The following is a 22124-nucleotide window of genomic DNA, read 5'->3' on the forward strand; positions in this document are numbered from 1 at the left end:
TTGTGATGGCTAGATGACTGGGTCAGAGCATCTCCAGGTCTTGTGGAGTGTTCCCAGTATGCAGTCGTTGGTACCTACCAAAAGTGGTCCAAGTAAGGACAACTGGTGAACCAGTGACAGGGACATGGGCACCCAAGGCTCAGTGATATGGTGAGCAAAGGCTAGCCCATCTGGTCCGATCCCACAGAAGAGCTACAGTAGCACAAATTGCTAAAAAAAAAAAAGTTAATGTTGGCTATGATAGAAAGGTGTCAGAACACACAGTGGATCCCAGCTTGCTGTGCATGGGGCTGCATAGCCGCTGACTGGTCAGAGTGCCCATGCTGACCCCGTCTACCGCCGATAGCACCTACAATGGACATGCGAGCATCAGAACTGGACTATGGAGCAATGGAAGAAGGTGAACTGTTCTGATAAATCATTATGTGGTCAGCTGGGTGCATGTGCGTCACTTTTCTGGGGAAGAGATGGTACCAGGATGCATCCATGGGAAGAAGACAAGCCGGGGGAGGCAGTGTGATGCTCTAGGCAATGTTCTGCTCAGAAACCTAGGATCCTGGCATGCATGGGGATGTTACTTTGATATGTTCCACCTACCTAAACATTGCTGCAGACCAAGTACACCCCTTCATGGTAATCCCTAGTTGTTCAGTGAGAGGTATCACCATGGTGAGATCCAAAGAGCTCTCTGATGCTTTCAGAAAGAAGACTGTTGATGCTTATGAGTCTGGTAAGGGATATAAAAAGATCTCAAAAGAATTTATAATCCACCATTCCTCTGTCTGGAAAATCATTTACAAGTGGAGAACATTTAAAACAACTACGAACATGGCCAGGTCAGGCAATCCAAGCAAATTCACCCCAAGAGCAAACCGCAAGATGCTTAAAGAAGTCTCCAAAAACCCTAAAATATCATCACGGGACCTACAGCAAGCTCTTGCTACAGTTGATGTCAAAGTGCATGAAACTACAATCAGAAAGAGACTGCACAACTTTATCATAGGAGGTGTACAAGGAGGAATCCTTTGCTCTCTAAGAAAAATATGGAGGCAAGTTTGCCAAAGAACACACAGACAAAGGCCAAGACTTCTGGAATAATGTGCTTTGGACAGAGGAGTCTAAAATTGAATTATTTGGACACCATAACAGAGGGTATGTTTGGCATAAACCAAATACAGCATTTCAGCAAAAGAACCTCGTACCAACTGTGAAACATGGAGGTGGAAGTGTTATGGTTTGGGGATGCTTTGCTGCAGCAGGACCTGGCCAGCTCACCATCATAGAATCCACTATGAATTCTATGTTGTATCAGAAGGTGCTTGAGGAACATGTGAGACCATCTGTCAAAAAATTGAAGCTGAAGCGGAACTGGACCTTGCAACATCACAATGACCCAAAACATACCAGTAAATCCACCAAGGACTGGCTGAAAAGTAAAAAATGGAGAGTTCTGGAATGGCCAAGTCAAAGCCCAGATCGAAATCCTATTGAGATTCTGTGGGGTGATTTGAAACGGACTGTGCATGCAAGAAACCCCTCAAACATCACACAGCTTAAAGAATTCTGCATTGAGGAGTGGGGGAAACTTTCTTCCATCTTTCATCCTGGATGGCTACAAGAAACATCTCATTGAGGTTATTTCAGCCAAAGGGGGAAACACTAGCTATTAGGGCATAGGGTGTCCTAATATTTCCTCAGTTGAAATACTCATTTTTGTTGATTTCTTTTGTTTAATAAGTTAAAACAAAGTGATTTTTTTTGTTGTTTAAATGCAATTACATCACTTTCTTCTACAGGTACAAATTAAAACAAGTTCAGAAATTAACATGTTGACATTTCTTAATAAAGAACTGAATATTTAATGGGGTGTCCTAATTTTTTCACATGACTGTATATACACTTGTATGTATGCATACATATATAGGTGTGTGTGTGTGTGTGTGTGTGTGTGTGTGTGTGTGTGTGTTTTATATGTAATATACATGATTACATAAATGTAAAACTTATTAAAATATTTATAAATATAAAATTCTGCTCAGGAGCACAATTCGGACAGGAAAGAGCTCTTCTGAAACATACCAGGATAACACCCGACAACATGACAATTTGAACTCTTGATCATCTTAAATAATGCCATTCGTTATGGAGTATCACTGCTGCTTATGCATTGTTGCAGGAGTTTTCAGGTAAAATGGTGCTGAACAAAAGCCAACATTTTTTTTTAAACTTAAGCCAATATATCTCTGTGGGTTTATCACTCAAACAAACAAACAGTGTGAAAATCAAATTGAATTGTTGCTGAAATGCAATTGTTTTATGGACCATTAACATTGCAGTAATGGATGATAAAACCTCAAGTTTTTATAAACATTTATAAGTCATGTGAATTTTTTTTTTTTTTTGAGAAAACTTAAAGGATAGTTAAAATAAACTCATCCTCTAAGCTCCCATTCAGGCTATGTTTACATGACAACATTTGTAGTCAAAAACGGAAAAGTTTTTCTCTTGCGTTTTCAAAAAGTTTCACGTATACACAACGTTTTCAAAACGATTTTCAGTCCCCAAAACGCCATTGTCATGTAAACGAACAGGCAAAACACATAAAAAGTTTCCCGTTTTTGGCTGAAAATGTTGTCATGTAAACAGCCCCTCAGTCTATTGTTTTTATTGCCAATTGCCCTTTCATGTTTCTTATCTCCACACTGCAAATGTTTCACACTTTTGACCCCAGTGTGAATGTTTTCAGCCAAAAACGGGAAACTTTTTATGTAAACTTTGTATGTAGACATGCGCAGTACGTATCTATAGTAAAGGCAAGCGCGAACAAACATACACAACAATGGCGGAGTACATGGTAGTGTTGTTGCTGCTCAAGAGTTTGCTAACGCTTCTTCAGCAAAGTGTGGATTTACTTCACAAATATTACAACCAACTAACAAGGTGACAGTGCCAACTACTGGCCTGGCATACGTAATACAGCGTTTTTGGCCTTTATCACGGATATGTGTAAACGCGAATCGTTTTGAAAACTTTGTCATGTATGTGAAACTTTTTGAAAACGCAAGAGAAAAACTTTTCCATTTTTGACTACATCGTTGCCGTGTAAACGTAGCCTGAGAGTCTACAGTATGCCTCTGATCCAGTGGGGGCTGGTGCTTTTGAAGAGTGGGGAGGCATAAATGTCGATGGCAAAATGTGTACTCAGATCTATTTTTATATAATAATTATATATTGGTGATTTACGTGGAAGGTGCAGATGGGTCTGAAAGTGATTTGCAATTCCTCTGGCTGTTATTTATTATTTAGGTCCTGATGAATAAAACATAGAATTGTAGGAGGGTGTATTCTTTTTCCCATGACAGTATAATAGATAAATATAATCCTTACTAACTGTGGATTTACAAGTTCTGCACTTGTCCTCAAATCAAAAGACAATTCCACAGAATAAACATCACAGCTAATACTCAAGCAATATTTCTGACAGCAGCCAGTTGCTTTGCATTGAAGTGGGGTCCAGTGTACAAAACTACACTAGAATTCTGTTGACAAATACTAAAAGGCATTCAGGGTACATTTAGGTATGTTTTCACTGGCTCTACACAATAAGCACTCACAAGTCTGAAAGTCATATGGAAAAGATCTAGATGTCTGGAATGCATCTTATTTTATTTTAGGCTTTCTATTCCTTTTCTGGTCATATACATTTATGGAATTTGGCAGAAGCCCTTATCCAGAGTGACTTACAATTATCTCATTTATACAACTGAGCAGTTGAGGCTTAAGGGCCTTGCTCAGGGGCCCAGCAGTGGCAGCTTGGTGGTGCTGGGATTCGAACTCTCAACCTTCTAATCAGAAGGCCAACATCTTAACCACTAAGCTATCTGCAAGCACTCTACTGAACCAACAGAAACAGATGACCAACTGACATTCATTTTGGACTGCACATCAAGGATCAACAACTCTGGAGGTCAGTTCATGTTTAATATGACTTAAGCTTTATGTGTTCGGTGTCTTGGAATCAGTTTATGTTATATTATGCCTTTCAATAATTCTATTTTATCAGGTACACATAGCTCACTAAAGACTAAATATTAACTAGTCACTAAATGTTAACGAGTCTGTATCTAGCTAGAAGCTCATGATAGTTATCTAACTAACACAGTGCTGCTAACCTATCCATTGTTAATAAAGTTCTGCCTTGTGAAGAACAATGTTTTTCTAATGTTAAAGTTTGGACTACTGAGAAAACGCTAACGCTTGGAGCACACATTAAATATAATGGGGCATCCCAGGTAGCGAGCTAGCTAGCTAATGCTTACAGCCCAAGGTGGTAGCTTAGCTAGACAGACATATCATAAGCTACATGTCTTATGTTTTAAAAACTTGACCAGCTCATGTGGATGAAATAAAGAGTGAGACTGATGGCTTTTACATGCTCTTTGTGTATGTCAGCTATTTATTTTTATATTGGTTAGCCAACTATATAATAACTTTATCTAAAATAGTAATAGTCATCTTTACTGTACTTTTCATACACGTGTAGAGAGAGCAAGTGAAACCCTATGCAGAACTAAAACTTACTAATAATAAGCCTCATTTCAGCATGTCAGCTGAGACACTAAAAACAATAGCAGTTTCACAGTGTGGCATGCTCAGTGTTCATGACAATTATTTTATTTATAAAATGTCTTGTGGGCCATTTCAAAAATGGCAGCTGGCAGTAGTTTGGACACCCCTGCTATGAGATTAAGACCTAAAGTCAAAGCTCAATTAAATTAAAATGTCTCTTCACCATATAAAGTGCATTATTGGATAGGGCCATGGATCTGCCTGCTTTTTACTGGTTATCCAAGTTTTATCGGTTAAAGAGAAAGCATGTGTTGATTTTAAACCTGCTTTTAAGACTTTGAACAATTATAAACATTACTGCTGAACAGTAAACTCAGATTAAATCAAATAAAAAGACAGAACAAAACTGCCTATTTGGTATATTCCTACAATGAAATCAGACACCAGGTCATCTGAAAATACCTCTGATGATGGTCGTATCGGTGTTGTTTGTGATCATACACTCCGCCAACGTCGACCACAATATCACACCCAGCCAGCTCTACAGGGTCACGAGTCCGAATTATTTCGGCATCCTTGCGGAAAAAACAAAACCTTTAAAGAAACAGAACTTAAAAGGGCAGCACATTTTACTGCTTGTATAATTGGCAAACCTATTAAAAAACGATTATTTTCATTTTTATTAAATAAGTAACTAGTAAGGTTAACCTTGTACTCCGGGACCTGACGTAGAAGATAGCATGCCAAAACTTCATCACAGTGAAAAGTTCCGTTGTGTGTGCCAATTTTAACAGAAGACATTTTTACTAAGCAACCTTTTTGGTTGAATATATGTGTCGTCTTTAAGTTTTAAAGATGTGCGATCCTTTTGTAGCTATCTGATTAGGAAGTTGATTGGAACACAGCTGAAAAAAACGGAGAGATATGGTTACATGCAATAAAAAAAATACAGCACACGTGCACTGCAACGTTACGACAGTATGGCAACTCAGCCCTCGTCCTCTGCCAATATCCTTACACATTATTTACGACACTGCCCAATCTGTACAAAGTGTGGTTAACCGATCCACTGTACCAAGTGTGGTTACCCGATCCGCACAGCCTGCCCGAATCGTAATGCGCATGCGCACCAGTGTTGACACGCGCACACAGGTCAGAACGCTTTACGACGCTGCCGGATCTGTACTGCGCCGTATGTGTCATTTTACGACATTACGGCATATTTTGTAGCATTTCGAAACCTGAGACAGTGTCGGGTGCAAGTGAGCTGAATCATTAAAACCTGAGACACCAAGCATCAGTGTTTGGTGTCTGGATCACTGTATTCAATCTAGAATTAGTTTAAATAGCAGACTTTAACAATTGTAAATGCATGCCCTGAAATACTGAAAGATAGGTACTTGAATCTTGCAATCAAATGGAGTCTAACAGTGCCTTGCAAAAGTATTCATACCCACTGAACTTTTCCACATTTTGTCACGTTACAACCACAAACAAAAATGTATTTTATTAGGATTTTATGTGATAGACCAACACAAATTGGCACATAATTGTGAAGTGGAAGGAAAATGATAAATGGTGCCCAAAATTTTTTACAAATAAATATCTGAAAAGTGTGGCGTGCATTTGTATTCAGCCCCCTGAGTCAATACTTTGTAGAACCACCTTTCACTGCAATTACAGCTGCAAGTCTTTTGGGGTATGTCTCTACCAGCTTTGCACATCTAGACAGTGAAATTTTTGCCCATTCTTCTTTGCAAAATAGCTCAAGCTCAGTCACATTTGATGGAGAGCATCTGTGAACAGCAATTTTCAAGTCTCACCACAGATTCTCAATTGGATTTAGGTCTGGACTTTGACTGGGCCATTCTAACACATGAATATTCTTTGATCTGAAATGAAACCATTCCATTGTAGCTCTGGCTGTATGTTTAGGGTCACTGTCCTGTTGGAAGTTGAACCTCCGCCCCAGTCTCAAGTCTTTTGCAGACTCTAACAGGTTTTCATCTAAGATTGCCCTGTATTTGGCTCCATCCATCTTCCCATCAACTCTGTCCAGCTTCCCTGTCCCTGCTGAAGAAAAGCATCCCCACGACATGATGCTGCCACCACCATGTTTCACGGCGGGGATGGTGTGTTCAGGGTGACGTGCAGTGTTAGGTTTCCGCCACATATAGCGTTTTGCATTTAGGCCAAAAAGTTAAATTTTGGTCTCATCTGACCAGAGCACCTTCTTCCACATTTTTGCTGTATCCCCCACATGGCTTGTCGCAAACTGCAAACGGGACTTCTTATGGCTTTCTTTCAACAAAAGCTTTCTTCTTGCCACTCTTCCATAAAGGCTAGATTTGTGGAGTGCACAACTAATAGTTGTCCTGCGGACAGATTCTCTCCCCTGAGCTGTGGATCTCTGCAGCTCCTCCAGAGTTACCATGGGCCTCTTGGCGGCTTCTCTGATTAATGCTGTCCTTGCCTGGCCTGTCAGGTTAGGTGGACGGCCATGTCTTGGTAGGTTTGCAGTTGTGCCATGCTCTTTCCATTTACGGATGATGGATTGTACAGTGCTCCGTGAGATGTTCAAGGCTTGGGATATTGTTTTATAACCTAACCCTGCTTTAAATTTCTCCACAACTTTATGCCTGACTTGTCTGGTGTGTTCCTTGGTCTTCATGATGCTGTTTGTTCACTAATATTCTCTAACAAACCTCTGAGGGCTTCACAGAGCAGCTGTATTTATACTGAGATTAAATTACACACAGGTGGACTCTATTTACTAATTAGGTGACTTCTGAAGGCAATTGGTTCCACTGGATTTTACTTAGGGGTATCAGAGTAAAGGGGGCTGAATACAAATGCACGTCACACTTTTCAGATATTTATTTGTAAAAAAATTTGGACACCATTTATCATTTTCCATCCACTTCACAATTATGTGCCACTTTGTGTTGGTCTATCACATAAAATCCCAATAAAATACATTTTTGTTTGTTGTAACGTGACAAAATGTGGAAAAGTTCAGTGGGTATGAATACTTTTGCAAGGCACTGTATTCTACTAGAAAACATATCATAGAAAAGCACCATAACCAGTGTAAAAATGATTTTCTCCGTTTAACGTGGCATCAATCTTGTTACAAGTGAGAGAAAATGAGACAAACCTTTAGGAGTTAAAACTGTTGTTAAAGTTGCATTACAACTAAAGTTTAAAGATTGCGAGCTTCACAGGAGCATGTAAACTGTGCATGCTCCTTGACCTTGTGAACAAACACACCCCACGAACAAACCACTCCCCACATGATTTTGTCTTAGTCGAAACACCAAGTATTTAGTTAGAGCCAAACTGTTACACCATGACTTGTGGAACATAAGATTTTTTTTTATTGAATGCTTACAAAGCATACAACGTTATATAACAAACAATGAGACAATATGGGTACATGGACGAATATAACATAAGTATGAAGGATGACAAGGTTTTTTGTTTTTTTTTACCCATTTTCCCTGTTCTCTTTTTAAATTTAGCATTTTTTTAAAATGCTACAATCTTATTTAAAGCCTGAGGTATTTTAATGGCTTTTTTTTATAATTTACAAAGGGAATCAGCAAAACCTTTTATCTCAAAGCAAAATAAAGTAAATTTAGGTTTCAAAGCTGTTACTCTGGATTTGTGGATGTGATACTTGCCCAATAAGCACAGGATTTTAAGAGCATTGTCCAAAAGCACAGAACCAGTGTTACTGAATAGCAACAGGACCATTTATTTTTTGATATTGAATAAGTAATTGAATGGGGTAAAAATAAGTAGTGAGATCTCAGTCCAGAATGAGGTTGAATAGGGACACCTAAAAAAATAGATCCAGATTCGTCTTCAGAGCCACAGAAAGAACATTCCAGTTGGATTTCCATAAATTTAGGTAAGAATAAATTGCAAAGGTAAAAGTCATGAAGGATTTTACTATGAATCTTTTTTAACCTTAGTTGGTATTACAAGATGGTTGTGTAATACCAGACATTATGAAAAGATAATGAAGGATAAGTCTGTCGGCATAAAACCATAGATTTTGGAGCAACACTGCTCGCATAAAGTAAGGTTTTTCTAATAATTTATTGTTGTACTTGCGATCTAAGAAATCCACTCATCATCAGGCGAGGTGGTTCTTCCTTTAACAACAGCAGGCGAGGTAGTTCTTCCTTTAACAGTGAATATTGTATTGAGGATTGTTCATCTAAAATGCCATTAATTTCCCTTGAAAACTCAACACGTGTGACATCGACATTCTTATTCTTGGTAATTTTTTTGTAAGTAAGTGGATCCCCATTGTTGTCAATAAAATTTGAAATGAAAATAATATTCTTCTCAACACATTTTTTGTTAAATAAGGTCCTGGTTCTATGCAAAACATGCTCGTTATTCACATGATACATCTGTGACTGTTCTGGAGTCAACATCAGTATAAGGATGAGGCAGGATAACAGCAGAATCTGTCCCTGTAGAGTAAGGTCCCATTGAACCCATCCATTGAAAATAATCTTTGTTTTCTGTATGTTCAGAGCAAAGTTGTCATCCAGTCTGTCATGAGCCAGTTTATTGATTATGATTCCAAGATATTTTACTGATAGTTTGACTTTCACTCCACAGATGGAAGACATGTTAGAGTCATGAAAGGTTAATATCGCACTCTTATTCCTATTAATTAGAAGGCCCAAGGCTTTAGAAAAGGCAACCCATCCAGAACACTTTAAACCTAGTTTTCATCTTTCAGAAAAATGCAAGTGTCATCTGCCAGTTGACTGATTAAAATAGCATTCTCACCAATTTTTATGCCCTCAGCATTTACACATTTTACTTAGTATAAAGATTGAATAATTCTGCTGCAATTAAAAACAAAAACAGGGAAATCGGGCAACCTTGTCGTATACCCCTAATGAGAAAAAATCATTTAGAGGTTCTTTCTGCGAGAGCAATGCTATTTTTTATACCTTTGTATATAGTTCGAACCGTATTTTTAAAGTTTATTCCAAATTCAAATTTATCTAAAGGTGTATGAATAAATTTGTGTTCAATGGAATCAAATGCCTTGAAAAAATCCAAGAAAAGAATAACAGCACCCTTGGGGGCAGGAAAACTGTATGCAAGCATCATTAATCCCAGTGGTTAGTATTTGTTTTGTGTAGGCTAATGCTGCTGCTCTTGGGGCAGGAAACCTGTTCTGCGAGCATTATTAAGCCCAGTGGTTAGTATTACTGTGGTGTAAGGCAGTGTTGCTGCTTTTGGGGCAGGAAAACTGTTCAGCAAGCATTATTAATCCCAGTGGTTAGTATTAGTGTTGTGTATGCTAATGCTGTTGGTCTTCGGGCAGAAAAACTGTTCTGCGAGTATTATTAATCCCAATGGTTAGTATTACTGTGGTGTAGCATAAAGCTGCTGGTCATGGGGCAGGAAAACTGTACTGCGAGCTTTATTAATCCCAGTGGTTAGTATTAGTGTGGTGTGGGGTGACGCTGCTGCTCTTGGAGCAGCAACGCTGTTAAGCAAGCATCGTTAATCCCACTGGATAGTATCATAATGAAGGTGCAGACGGATGCAACTGCATCTTAAATTTTATGTAATGCAAATACACAGGTAATCTAATCCAAATCATATGGCAGAATCAAAGTCAAAAACAGGTAAAAAGGTCAGGCGATCAGCAAACAGGGTAAATTAGACAGGACAAAGGCAAAAAAAAATGAGATCAGGTCAAAAACAGAGAGGCAAAACAGGAACAAAAGGCTTGGTATGGTCAGGTGTACAAGACAAAGCTGAGCATATAATTCACAAAACATGAATGGATGAGAGTCTCTATTTAAAGGGACCATGGGTATATGGCTGATTGAATGCAGTGGTGTTCAATCAGAACCTTGGTGATTCAGAGCAGGTAAGAGGGTGTGCATTCCGGGGAGTGTAGTTTGAGGCGGCCATATTAGTAGGTCACAGAGGTTGTTGGGATTTGACAGTTAGTATTAGTGTGGTGTAGGCTAATGCTGCTAGTCTTGGGGCAGGAAAACTGTTCAATGAGTATTAATCGCAGTGGTTAGTATTAGTATATTGTAGGTTAATTCCCACTGATTAGTATTAGTGTGGTGTCGGGTAATGCTACATCTCTTGGGGCAGGAAGATTGTTCTGCAAGCATTATCAATCTCAGTGGTTAGTACTGGTATGTTTTAGGGTAATGCTGCTACTCTTGGAGCAGGAAACCTGCACAGCCAGCACTGTTAATCCCAGTGGTTAGTACTACTGTGTTGTAGGCCAATACTCCTGATTTGGGGGCAAGAAAGCTGTTCATTGAACATTATTAATCCCAGTGGTTAGTATTACTATTGTGTAGGATAATACTGCTGCTCATAGGGCAGGAAACGTCTCCAGGTTATGCATGTAACCATGGTTCCCCGAGGGAACGAGACACTGCGTCGAAACGCTATGGGAACGCCTTCAGCATGACCGTGCTCTGAATAACATGTGTAATCAGTCCAATGGTTACATGTGTAACCTGGAGACGTTCCCCTTCAGGAATTCGAGCTGCGTCGAAACGCTATGGGAACGAGTTTGCCCATGCCGCCAGACTTACAAATCCCTGCCTAGTGTGGAAAGGGCACAGCTCAAGGCAAAAGGACAGAAGAGCCAGGAGTGGCTCGCATATCCAGGCCGTAGAACCTGGCAAACGCCGCGTTGCAGAGGTCCTGCATGGACACACCTGTGAGAAAGGCCTTTGAGGCCGCCACACCTCAGGTAGAGTGAGCCTTGACCCCCAAGGGTGAGGGGAGACCAGAGGACTCATAAGCCAGGGAAATGGCCTCCACAATCCACCGGCTGAGGGTCTGCTTGGTAACAGGAAGACCCCTCTTAGGGGGACCAAAGCATACGAGCAATTGGTCCGCCCTCCTCCACAGGGCAGCTCTGTGGACGTACGCATCCAGTGCTCGCACTGGGCACGTACAGTTAAGCTTTCAATGGTCGGGCTCCTGAAAGGGAGGAGGACAGAAGGCCTGCAGCACGACTGGCCGTGGTGCCGAGGAGGGAACTGTCGGTAAGTACCCCGCTCGGGAGTACAAGAACGCTTTGGCCAGACCGGGCGCAAAGTCTAAGTAAGAAGGGGCCACAGAGAGGGCCTGAAGATCCTAAGACGTCAAAAGACGGTCCGAAATCTCCTCTATGGGTTCGAAGGGGGGTTCACAGTGAGCCTCTAAAACCACGGCCAGGTCCCAAGGAGGGACCCGGGATCGCACTGGAGGTCTGAGCCTCAGCGCACCGCGGAGGAAACGTGTAACCAGGGGGTGCCTGCCCACTGACTGACCACTGAGGGAGGCATGGCAGGCCGCAATAGCCGGCACGTAGACCTTCAGGGTGGAGTGGGTCAGCCCTGCGGAGAGACGGGCCTGCAGGAACTCCAGCACTGTACCAACTGGGCAGTGAACAGGGTCGAGCCGGCAGTCTCCGCACCAGGAAGTGAAAAGTTTCCACTTCAGGGCGTACAGTTTCCTCGTTGAGGGAGCTCTGGACTGGAGGATGGTCTCAACAACCTCGGCTGAGAGACCGGAAGCTCTGAGTTGTGCCCCCTCAGAGGCCACACCCACAGCTTCCACAACTCCGGGCGGGGGTGAAGGATGTCACCCCCTGCCTGTGAGAGGAGGTCCCTCCTGACGGGAATCTCCCATGGAGAGCCATCGAGAAGGGAAATCAGGTCCGAGAACCACGCTCGGCCCGGCCAGAACGGGGCTACTAGCAGCAAGTGGACCCCATCCCGGCGCACTCTCTTCAGAACTCCCGGGAGCAGAGCGACCGGGGGTAAGGCGTACAGACGCGGCCTCGGCCACATCTGTACCATAGCATCCAGTCCTAGGGGAGCCAAGAGAGAACCAAAGGGGACAGTGCGACGTCTCCTGAGTCGCAAACAGATCCACCTGAGCTCGGCCGAACATACGCCATATCTGCTCCACCACCTCGGGGTGGAGCCTCCATTCCCCGGGCATTGGCCCCTGCCTCGACAGGGCGTCTGCTCCCATATTGAGACGGCCAGGGATATAAACTGCTCTCAGCAAGAGGAGTTTCCCCTGGGACCACACAAGGATCTGGAGCACCAGCCTGTAAAGGGGGCGCGAGCGCAGACCTCCCTGGTGGTTGATATAAGAGACCACTGCTGTGTTGTCGGTGCGCACCAACACGTGGCGACCTCTTAGGTCCGGGAGAAAGTGTTTCAGTGCTAGAAACACGGCCAGCATCTCCAGGCAGTTGATGTGCCAAGTGAGATGGCGGCCGCTCCACAGACCATGGGCAGAGCTGCCACTCATGACTGCTCCCCATCCGGTGAGAGATGCATCCGTCGCTAGCGTTACGCGGCGACAAGGAGCTCCCAGCACCGGGCCCTGAGACAAGAACCCAGGTTCCCTCCACATGTCTAAGGCACGTAGGCACCGCCGCGTGACCTTGATCATGCGGAGCGGGTTTCCCATCAGGGAGAACCCCCTGGTCTTGAGCCACCACTGTAGGGGTCTCATGTACAGCAGGCCAAAAGGTATTACGTTGGACGCAGCTGCCATCAGACCCAGCAGTCTCTGAAACTGCTTCACAGTGAGTGACCGGCCTTCTTTCACTCTCGCGACTGCTGTGAGGATCAACTCGATCCGAGCAGGAGACAGGCGTGCCTGCATCGTGGTCGAATCCCACACCGCGCCCAGATAAGTGATTCTCCGTACTGGAGAAAGCACACTTTTCTCGGCGTTTAGTCTTAACCCCAGCTCTTTCATATGGGAGAGATGCCGCCATCTGCTCCGATCGAGCTAATATCAACCAGTCGTCGATATAGTTCAGTATGCGGATGCCCCGGAGTCGCATAGGAGCCAGAGCAGCATCCACACACTTCGTGAAGGTGCGAGGTGAGAGTGCTAGGCCGAACGGAAGAACTCGATACCCGAGACTCGCTACATTCCTGGGCGAGAACTGGGAGAAACACTCGCCAGAGACCACTGCGCCCTGAAGCACCATAGGTGGCAGGGTTGGCAGATCGGCCTCCCGAGGGCACTGAGGCGAGATGGGCACCGTATAATGAGGTGTACACCGTCCTGCCCCAGAGGGGCCCGCCCTCGGAAGCCCTGGGCCCAAGGCGTCAGGGCTTCTTAGCCGTGGCCCTCCTCAACAAAAGAACGGTCCTCAGATCCGTCTTCGTGTCAGAGGGACCGGGCCCAGAGCACCGCCGTGACTCCCGGTCCCGCCGCAGGGGGGGGGGGGAGGCAACGCTCTGCTTCTGTGCCTCCCTGTGAGAGGAGGCAGTACACGGAGGGGGATGCCCCCGCCCAGCAGCCCCACGAGCCAGAGAGCGGCGAGGGAGAAACCGCTGGAACGCAGCCACCTGCGTACGAGCCTGCTGGTACCTGTCGACGACGGAGCTAACAGCGTTGCCGAACAGACCAGAGGACGCCAGCGGGGCGTCCATAAGAATGACCCTGTCCCTCTCTTTCATGTCTGACAGGGTCAGCCAGAGGTGTCGCTCCGCCGCCACCAGGACTGCCATAGACCGGCCGATAGCACGGGCGGTCTCCGTGGTGGCACGGAGTGAAAGATCAGCGGCCCGCCTCAGTTCTGTCACGTGCTCAGACGGCTTCTCCCCGTGCTCATTCAGCTCTTTGAGCAGTTCTGCCTGGTACGCCTGTAACACCGCCGTGGTGTGCAGACATGCACCAGCCTGACCCGCTGCCGTGTACGCCTCAGCGCTGGTGGGCAGCGCCGGAGCCTTCAGGGATGATGCCGCACCAGGGGACAGATAGCTAGCTAGTGTCTGTTCAATCCTGGGCATCGCCCTGTAACCAGCATGGTCCAGCCCCGCCACGTTAGCATAGTAAGAGGAGGCGGAACTGAATAGATGGGCGGAAAAAGGCCTTCCCCATGACCTCGACACCTCAGTGTGGAGGTCGGGGAAAAAAGGCAGGCTCTGGCATGGAGGTGGCGGTTTACTGGGCAGGAAGCGCTCATCTAGTTAATTCTAGTTAACAATGCTAAGTTTAGCAACAGCCCACGAAACCACCTCCAGCAGCTCCTCATATTGAGGAGACTGCAGCAAATCAGAGTCGACACCCTCCACGTTAACCTCCTCGGAGGAAGACAGGCAGAGCGCCGAGCCCGCTTCCGGGGGGGAAGAAACCGCAGAGCGGGCTTCCGAACTCAGAGAGCGGACAGTGGATCTGGAGGGTGAGGAAGGAGAAAGGGACTCGCCTGTCTCCATTCCCTCCGCCACATCCATCTGCGAGCCCCACGAGCGCAACCGCCGCTCTGCCTCGGCAGAAGCGGGCCGGCACCGTGAGGCACGCGAGTGAAGGCTCCCTCCTCAAAGAGAGCCTTCCAGGAGCGAAGCGCTCGCAATGCGAGCAGCCGGCTCCCTCGAAAGCCGACTCTGAGTGCTCCGCTCCCAAGCAGACAACGCAAAGACTGTGTGTATCCCTGCCGGTAATATAACGCGGGCAGGGAGGAACACACAGCCTAAAACGCTGTCCGCTCTCGCCCGGTTTCAGTTTCATTTTGTCCTTGGCCTTAGGCATGCCGCAGACAACACAGAAAGACAAACAATGGACAGACAATATCACACAGAGCGCTTGCTGAATGACAGAAAGCTAGCGCGGCGTTTGCCGCTTGGGCTTTTATGCTTCCGGGTCGCTACGTCACCCCGCCCGTGACGTCTCGCCCATCCATTGGACTGATTACACATGTTATTCAGAGCGCGGTCACACTGAAGGCGTTCCCATAGCGTTTCGGCGCAGCTCGAGTTCCTGAAGGGGAACCTCTTCTGTGAGCATTATTAATCCCAGTGTGTTGTCTTGCTGAATGATGAAGTCCCTCCCAATCAGATTGGATGCATTTATCTGTAAATTGGCAGACAGAATGTTTCTGTAGACTTCTGAATTCATTCTGCCGCTACCATCACGAGTTACATCAGCAATAAAGATTAGTGAGCCTGTTTCAGAAGTGGCCATGCAAGCCCAAGCCATGACACTACCTCCACCGTGCTTGACCGGTAAGCTCATATGTTTTGGATCATGAGCAGATCCTTTCTTTCTCTACACTTTGGCATCATTTCGTGGCTCATCTCTGTGTTTCTTTGTGAATTCCAATCTGGCCTTCTGATTCTTACTGCTGATGAGTGGTTTGCATTTTGTGGTTTGGCCTCTATATTTCTCTTGAATTCTTCTTCAAACTTTGGATTGTTATACCTTCACCCCTGCCCTGTGGAGGTTGTTGGTGATGTCACAGACTGTTGTTTTTTGTTTTTTCTTCAAGGCTCTCACAATGTTTCTGTCATGAACTGCTCTTGATTTCTTTGGCTATCCTGTTCCATGTCCCATGGTAGTTAGTACACTCGTGATTTCTTCTATTTTCAGGACATTCCAAATTGTTGTATTGGCTATGATGTATGGTTGTGCAATGGCTCTGATCTTTTCTCAGCTTCAAAATGGCTTGCTTTGCTCACATAGACAGCTTTCTGTTCATGTTGATTTATCCTTTTTAACAAATGCAGTCTTCACAGGCAAAACTCAGAGCTCAAACCAAGCGTAGACATTGGACTGACACCTGTCAGTCACATGTTACAATATTTTTCATCACTTGAAAAATGAGTGAGTTCAAACAAAAAATGCCATGTTCAAAGTTGTAACACATCTAAATGTAAATATCAAAGCTGAAATTCTGATCTATCATCTCATTCATCTTTTGATCTCAAATCAAAATGTCTTCAGTGTATAGCAAAAACAAAAGAATTAGCCTTGTTATTCTAATTCTTTTGGAGGGGAATGTATCTATTTTTGCTATTCAAAAAGGTATCTTGGGTATAGCAGGCACAGTGAAAGATGTGGAAAAGTAAAGGACTAGACAGATACTGGTGGACTGTTCCAGGAAAATTCATGCTGAAAATTTAATGCATGCTGATATGTTGGCCAATGTTCCTATTAAGGTCTATCATCATCCATCGCTAAATGGTAGCAAAGGAGTAATTCAAAACAGAGAACTCCAGAATTTGGACGAGGCTGAAACAGTTGACATTGCAAGGTGTAATAAACGTAAAAAGAATCCTGATCAAAAAAGAGGACCAGGTAATTAAAACAGGCACTTACATCCTAATGTTCAAAAAACCTCAACCACCAGTTCAATTCAATTAGAATTCAATTAGGATACTTCAGTGTACCTGTCAGTGTTTCATTAAAAACCCTCCGAGATGTTTTAACTGTCAAAAATTCAGACATGGCTCTGTTGGCTGTAAAAATAAGCCCATTTGCTACAATTGTGGGGAAGAAAAACAGGAATTAGCCTGTATAAGACCACCAAAATACATCAACTGCTCAGCGGAACATCCAGCTTCATCAAACGATTGCCCAGTCTGGATCAAAGAAAAAGAAATCCAAAGAATGAAAGGTTCTGAGAGGGTGAGCTACACAGAAGCACGTAAAGTTGTTGACAAATCACTTCCTTTTAATTCAAGGAAATCCTATGCCTATGTGTTAAAACCGACCATGAGCACCATTGATTGTCAGACAGATTTGACTTGGGTGAACCACAATAAATTTACAAAACCCCTACCCCATTTTAAATGAAGACTCAAAGCACCCAGTGCCAAATGATGGCAAGCCAGACTCAAGCTACTGAAGATCAGAGTTCATCAGCTGAATATAATCAAAGCCCAAGAGGGAAAAAGATACAACATGGCACAAGAGAACAACTACCAAAAATCAAGAAGAGACCTCAAAGACTGAGCAGTCAAAGAATATCGAAATGACAGAAAACACAACTTCTCATAGTCATAGTCTATCTCATAAATGGATAAGTAAAGGGTGAGTACTCGTCCTGCCTACTTGATAATGAGCTATCAAATCATTCAGTGGAACTGCCGTGTCATTTAATGGCCAAAATATACAATGCCCATCAGGTTGATCAGCCATATTGGTAAGAAGTGGCATAATTCAGTCATATCGCAATAGACACAATATAACTTGGACAAACTGGCTGATTAGTTGCCATCCCCATACCTGCTCACAGGTGATTTTAACAGTCACAGTCCTTTATGGGGAGGTAGCCATACAAATCCTAAGGGGAAAAAATCATGGAGTTTATCTCTAATAATTATTTGTGCTTACTAAATGATGGCTCTTACAGTTATCTACATCCAGGACATAGAACATATTCTGCTATAGATCTTACAATATGTGAGCCTGAAATATTACTTGAGTTCTCTTGGAAAGTCTGGGATGAGTTATGTGGGAGTGATCACTTCCCTCTGATTGTAAAGTCTATTGAAGTGGATTTCCAACAAAGAACCCCAAGATGGCAATTAAAGAAAGCCAACTGGTACTCCTTTCAGTCACTCTGCTACGAGAAGTTCAATATGTGAACTCAAGGAAAATCGTTCCAAAAACATCAACAAAGCCATGGTCCAGAACTAACCCATGGTGGAAAATATATTTTTCAAGTTTAACTTCACAAATACCAACACATAAAATATGGGACATGGTTCGAAAGATGAAGGGCGAGGAAGACGGATCCCAAGTACAACATACCAAGAGTAAAGGCTCTCTGTTAACGACAAAACAATAAACTGCTAACAAGTTAGCAGAGACATTTGAGAGAAATTCTTCAGTGGAGAACTGCCGCCCTGAGTTCCAAACGATACAGACACAACAGAAACAGATACCGCTTAACTTCCTTTCTTATAACATGGAACCATATAACCAGCCTTTTATTATGGAGGAAATTTTAAAAGCCTTAAATTGTTGGACCAGACAAAATTCATTATCAGTTCTTAAGCATTTACCCCAAAGTACGTTATCGATCCTCCTGGACAACTTTAACACCATCTGAAAGTCAGGAGGTGTACCATCCCCCTAGAAAGAGGCAATAATCATACTCATACCTAAACCAGGCAAAGATCATACTGACCCAAACAATTATTACCGTATAGCTCTGACTACCTGCCTCTGTAAAACCATGGAAAGAATGGTAAATAACCGTCTTGTGTGGATGCTTGAGACAGACCATAAGACCAGTGACTACCAATGTGGTTTTATATGAGGAAAAAGTACTGTTGATCACTTCATAAGACTGGAAACATTAGTGCAAAATGGTTTTATCAAAAAAGAGCATACCATAGCTGCTTTTTTAATCATGAAAAAGCCTATGATACAACCTGGAAATATGGCATCTTAAAAGACTTACATGAAATAAGTTTTTGGGGACACCCGCCCATTTTCATCTCCAACATTTTATCTAACAAACATTTTCGTGTCCGAATAGTAAACATCCTTTCAACTTGCCACAAGGAAGCCTCCTGCCAGTCACCCTTTTTAGCAAAAAAAAAAAATCAACATTATTACAAACATTTTTGGACCCAACATATTCTGCAGTCTTTATGTTAATGATTTATGTGTCAGTTACAGGGGGTAAAATATGAATATTATCGAGAGGCAGCTACAGATATGCATAAACAAGATTAGTAACTGGTCAATCGTAGACTGTATGCATCATGTAATGCAAATGGAGATGGATGAAACTGCAGTAAAAGCTTTTATTAAAGGCAGATAAATCCAAAAACAATGTACAAACAATGCAAACTAGGCAAAACAAACACGAGGATCAAGAAACAGGCAAGAAGTCAAAAATCTGAGCGAACACACAGAACAAAACTGCTAGGTAAAGACAGGAGGCGAAACACTGAACAATACTGCGCGAAGAACAAAGACACACGGTGGGGGTATAAGTATACAAACTATTCAAGGGCAAATTGGGAACAGGTGAGCTTGATCATGACACAGGAAACATCCAATAACAATACAGGGGCAGAGACAGGACAGAAACCAAAACAAGAATACACATGGCAACATAATCAAAGACATAATCCGGGAAGTGCATGCTGTCGAGCTGTCGGTTGCTTAACCGTGCTGAGCTCTTTTTCGCTTGGCACGAGGGGGAAATACCTGACAGTATGTATGCACCTTTGCCTTCTGCGATCTTTGCATTTGGACCAAGAACTTTTTATGAAAGGAGAACCCATTAAGGTTATAAAAGAAACTAAGTTTTTTGGACTCACTTTTGACAGCAAACTTTTTCATTCCACATATGAAATCACTAAGAAACAGATGCCTTAAAAACAATGGACATCATAAAAGTATTATCTAAAATAAAATGGGGTGTAGAATATACTACTCTTTTGCGGCTTTACAGAACGCTGGTCTGATCCCAGATGGACTATGGAAGTGTAGTGTAGGCCACTGCCAGGAAATCCCACATCAAAATGCTGGATACTGTATACCACCTAGGATTAAGACTCTCCCTTGCAGCTTTCAGGACTTCAAAGTTTGTACAATGAAGCAAGGGAACCATCACTTCAAAATAGGCATTTGAAACTGGCCCTGCACTATGCAGTTAAGCTAAAGGCAGACCAGCATAATCCAGCTCATGGATATTAATTTGGACATCCTAGCACAGACACATACATGCCCTATTCTACCTTGGAATATAAAGAAGCCAAACATCATAATGGAACTGACTCAACATAAGAAGATGGTGACTCATCCAAATGTGTACAAACAACAATTCTTAGACATAAGATGCCATTTCCCACTTCATAAACACATATACACAGATGGATCTAGGAGGATCAGTCACGTCTGCAACAATGCCTAAGTATTCATATTTCTGGACAAAGCTCAATTTTTACATCTGAGGCCTGTGCTGTGCTCCTAGCCCTAGAGCAGATAGAGTACACAAAAATGGCACTTTTTAATCTGCACAGACTCAAAATCTTCCCTCCAAGCACTTGAATCTTTAAAGACCGAACACCCCATATTGGGCTGTGTGGTAACGAACAAGCAGACACTGCTGCTAAGGTAGCAAGGAAAACCTCTTCTAGCTAGCATTATTAAGCCCAGTGGTTAGCATTAGTGTGGTGTAGGGTAATGCTGCTGCTCTTGGGGCAGGAAAAGTGTTCACTGATCATTTTTAGTCCCAGTGTTTAGTATTAGTGTGGTGTAGGGTAATGCTGCTGCTCTTGGGGCAGGGAAATTGTTCTGTAAATATTATTAACCCTAGTGGTTAGTATTACTGTGGTGTGGGGTAATGCTGCTACTGTTGGGGCTGGAAAACTGTTCAGCGAACATTATTAATGCCCATGGTTACTATTGTAAGATAGTCTAACACCTAATACCTCTTAAAATCATGATTTTCATATGTGTATTACATTTTATTTTTGTATTGGTCAGTGATGATTAACAGGGACCTCAAAGAGCTCAATGCCTTAAGACAGATTTCTGGTGACATTGTAGAAGAATATTGTATGTGTATTACCACTGATATGATTACTGCCAATAATTCATAGATCCCTCAGAAACATTAGTATGAACAGACTATTATAAAATGTCTATTAAAAAACTATTATAAATGAGAGTTTAGGTTATGCAGTCCAAAATTTATATAGGAAGATCTCAAATTGTTAAAAAAAAATACACAAATGTTGCTAATGTAATCTAAAACTTTTATTTTCATTAATATGTAGGCTGTGCATAGGTGGTTGATAAAATGAGAGAGGAAACCTGCCAGTAAGCCAGACAAACATGATTATTCAAGCAATGGTGGAAATGCATGTTTCACGATAAGAGCCTTTCACATCTATACCCTAGAGATCATTAGTGAAAATACTAAAGCTTTAAATCAAGATTTTTCACACTATTTATTTATAACTTTGTCAAGCAAAAAAAAAAAACACTGCCACAAAGTGCAATGACCTGGATTCCTACCTTGGTAGTGTACATGTATCTACAAATTGAAGATTCAGTGGACTTCTTGTGGGGAGCTGTGGTCAAAATTGGCAGGTGACCCTGCTTACTGAATGCCTTTTGCCTGTTTTTGACTTTGACTCTGCCGAATGATTTGGATAAGTTTACCTGTGTTTTGTGCATTAAATATTCAACCTAACCGGCAATTGCATCCGTCTGCACCTTCATACCATAACTATTCTTCATGCTTGGCATTTTATGACCAAAAAAGCTTTTTCTTTTGCCTCAACAGGATTAGTACACTACACAAATGTATAATATGAACAATGTCCTGGCAATACACTTCCGAAAACATATCTGTTACCTGGTGTGTTAAGTATGGGTGTACATATTAGTTTAATTACAAAAGACAATCATTATGCCTTAGCATAATGATTAGCATTCATTTCACATTAGCATGCATTTCACATTATGGAAATGTGAATGCACACGTCACCAGTTTCAGTGATAAGAAAAAAGCATGCTTGTTATTACAATAAATAGGCCTATATACAAACTTTTACTTCTCTGCCTTGCTGTTAGTTTCACTGTTTCCATAACTTTTTATTCAGCCATCGATAAGGGGTAAACCTGGCCGCGAGGGGGCATGGCACCCAGAACAACTCAATGGTGCAGTCGTAGGGCCGGTGTGGGGGCAATATTCATATATTACCCCCTGATTTAGATTAGCTGAACACTTCTTTCAAGTCCTGGTATGCAGCGGGAAGAGAAAACTG

At 42.9% G+C, this 22124-nt stretch overlaps 1 protein-coding gene across 2 annotated transcripts in view; it reads right to left on the reverse strand.

The window, feature by feature from the left end:
- The window catches only part of timm17a (translocase of inner mitochondrial membrane 17 homolog A (yeast)), a 109706-nt gene extending 104130 nt beyond the window's left edge, over positions 1-5576 (reverse strand). The window contains exons 1-2 of one of the 2 annotated variants that reach the window (XM_053227062.1): positions 5278-5576; positions 5032-5144 (exon numbers count right to left, since the gene is read on the reverse strand). In XM_053227062.1, coding sequence (XP_053083037.1) covers positions 5032-5144; positions 5278-5370 — 206 coding nt within the window. In that variant the 5' untranslated portion in view covers positions 5371-5576. The remainder of the gene's footprint in view (positions 1-5031; positions 5145-5277) is intronic. The other variant, XM_026935609.3, reaches the window with a different exon arrangement.
- Positions 5577-22124: the final 16548 nt, after the last annotated feature.

The sequence above is a fragment of the Pangasianodon hypophthalmus genome, chromosome 20, assembly GCF_027358585.1.
Source record: "Pangasianodon hypophthalmus isolate fPanHyp1 chromosome 20, fPanHyp1.pri, whole genome shotgun sequence".
NCBI classification, from domain to species: Eukaryota; Metazoa; Chordata; class Actinopteri; order Siluriformes; family Pangasiidae; genus Pangasianodon; species Pangasianodon hypophthalmus.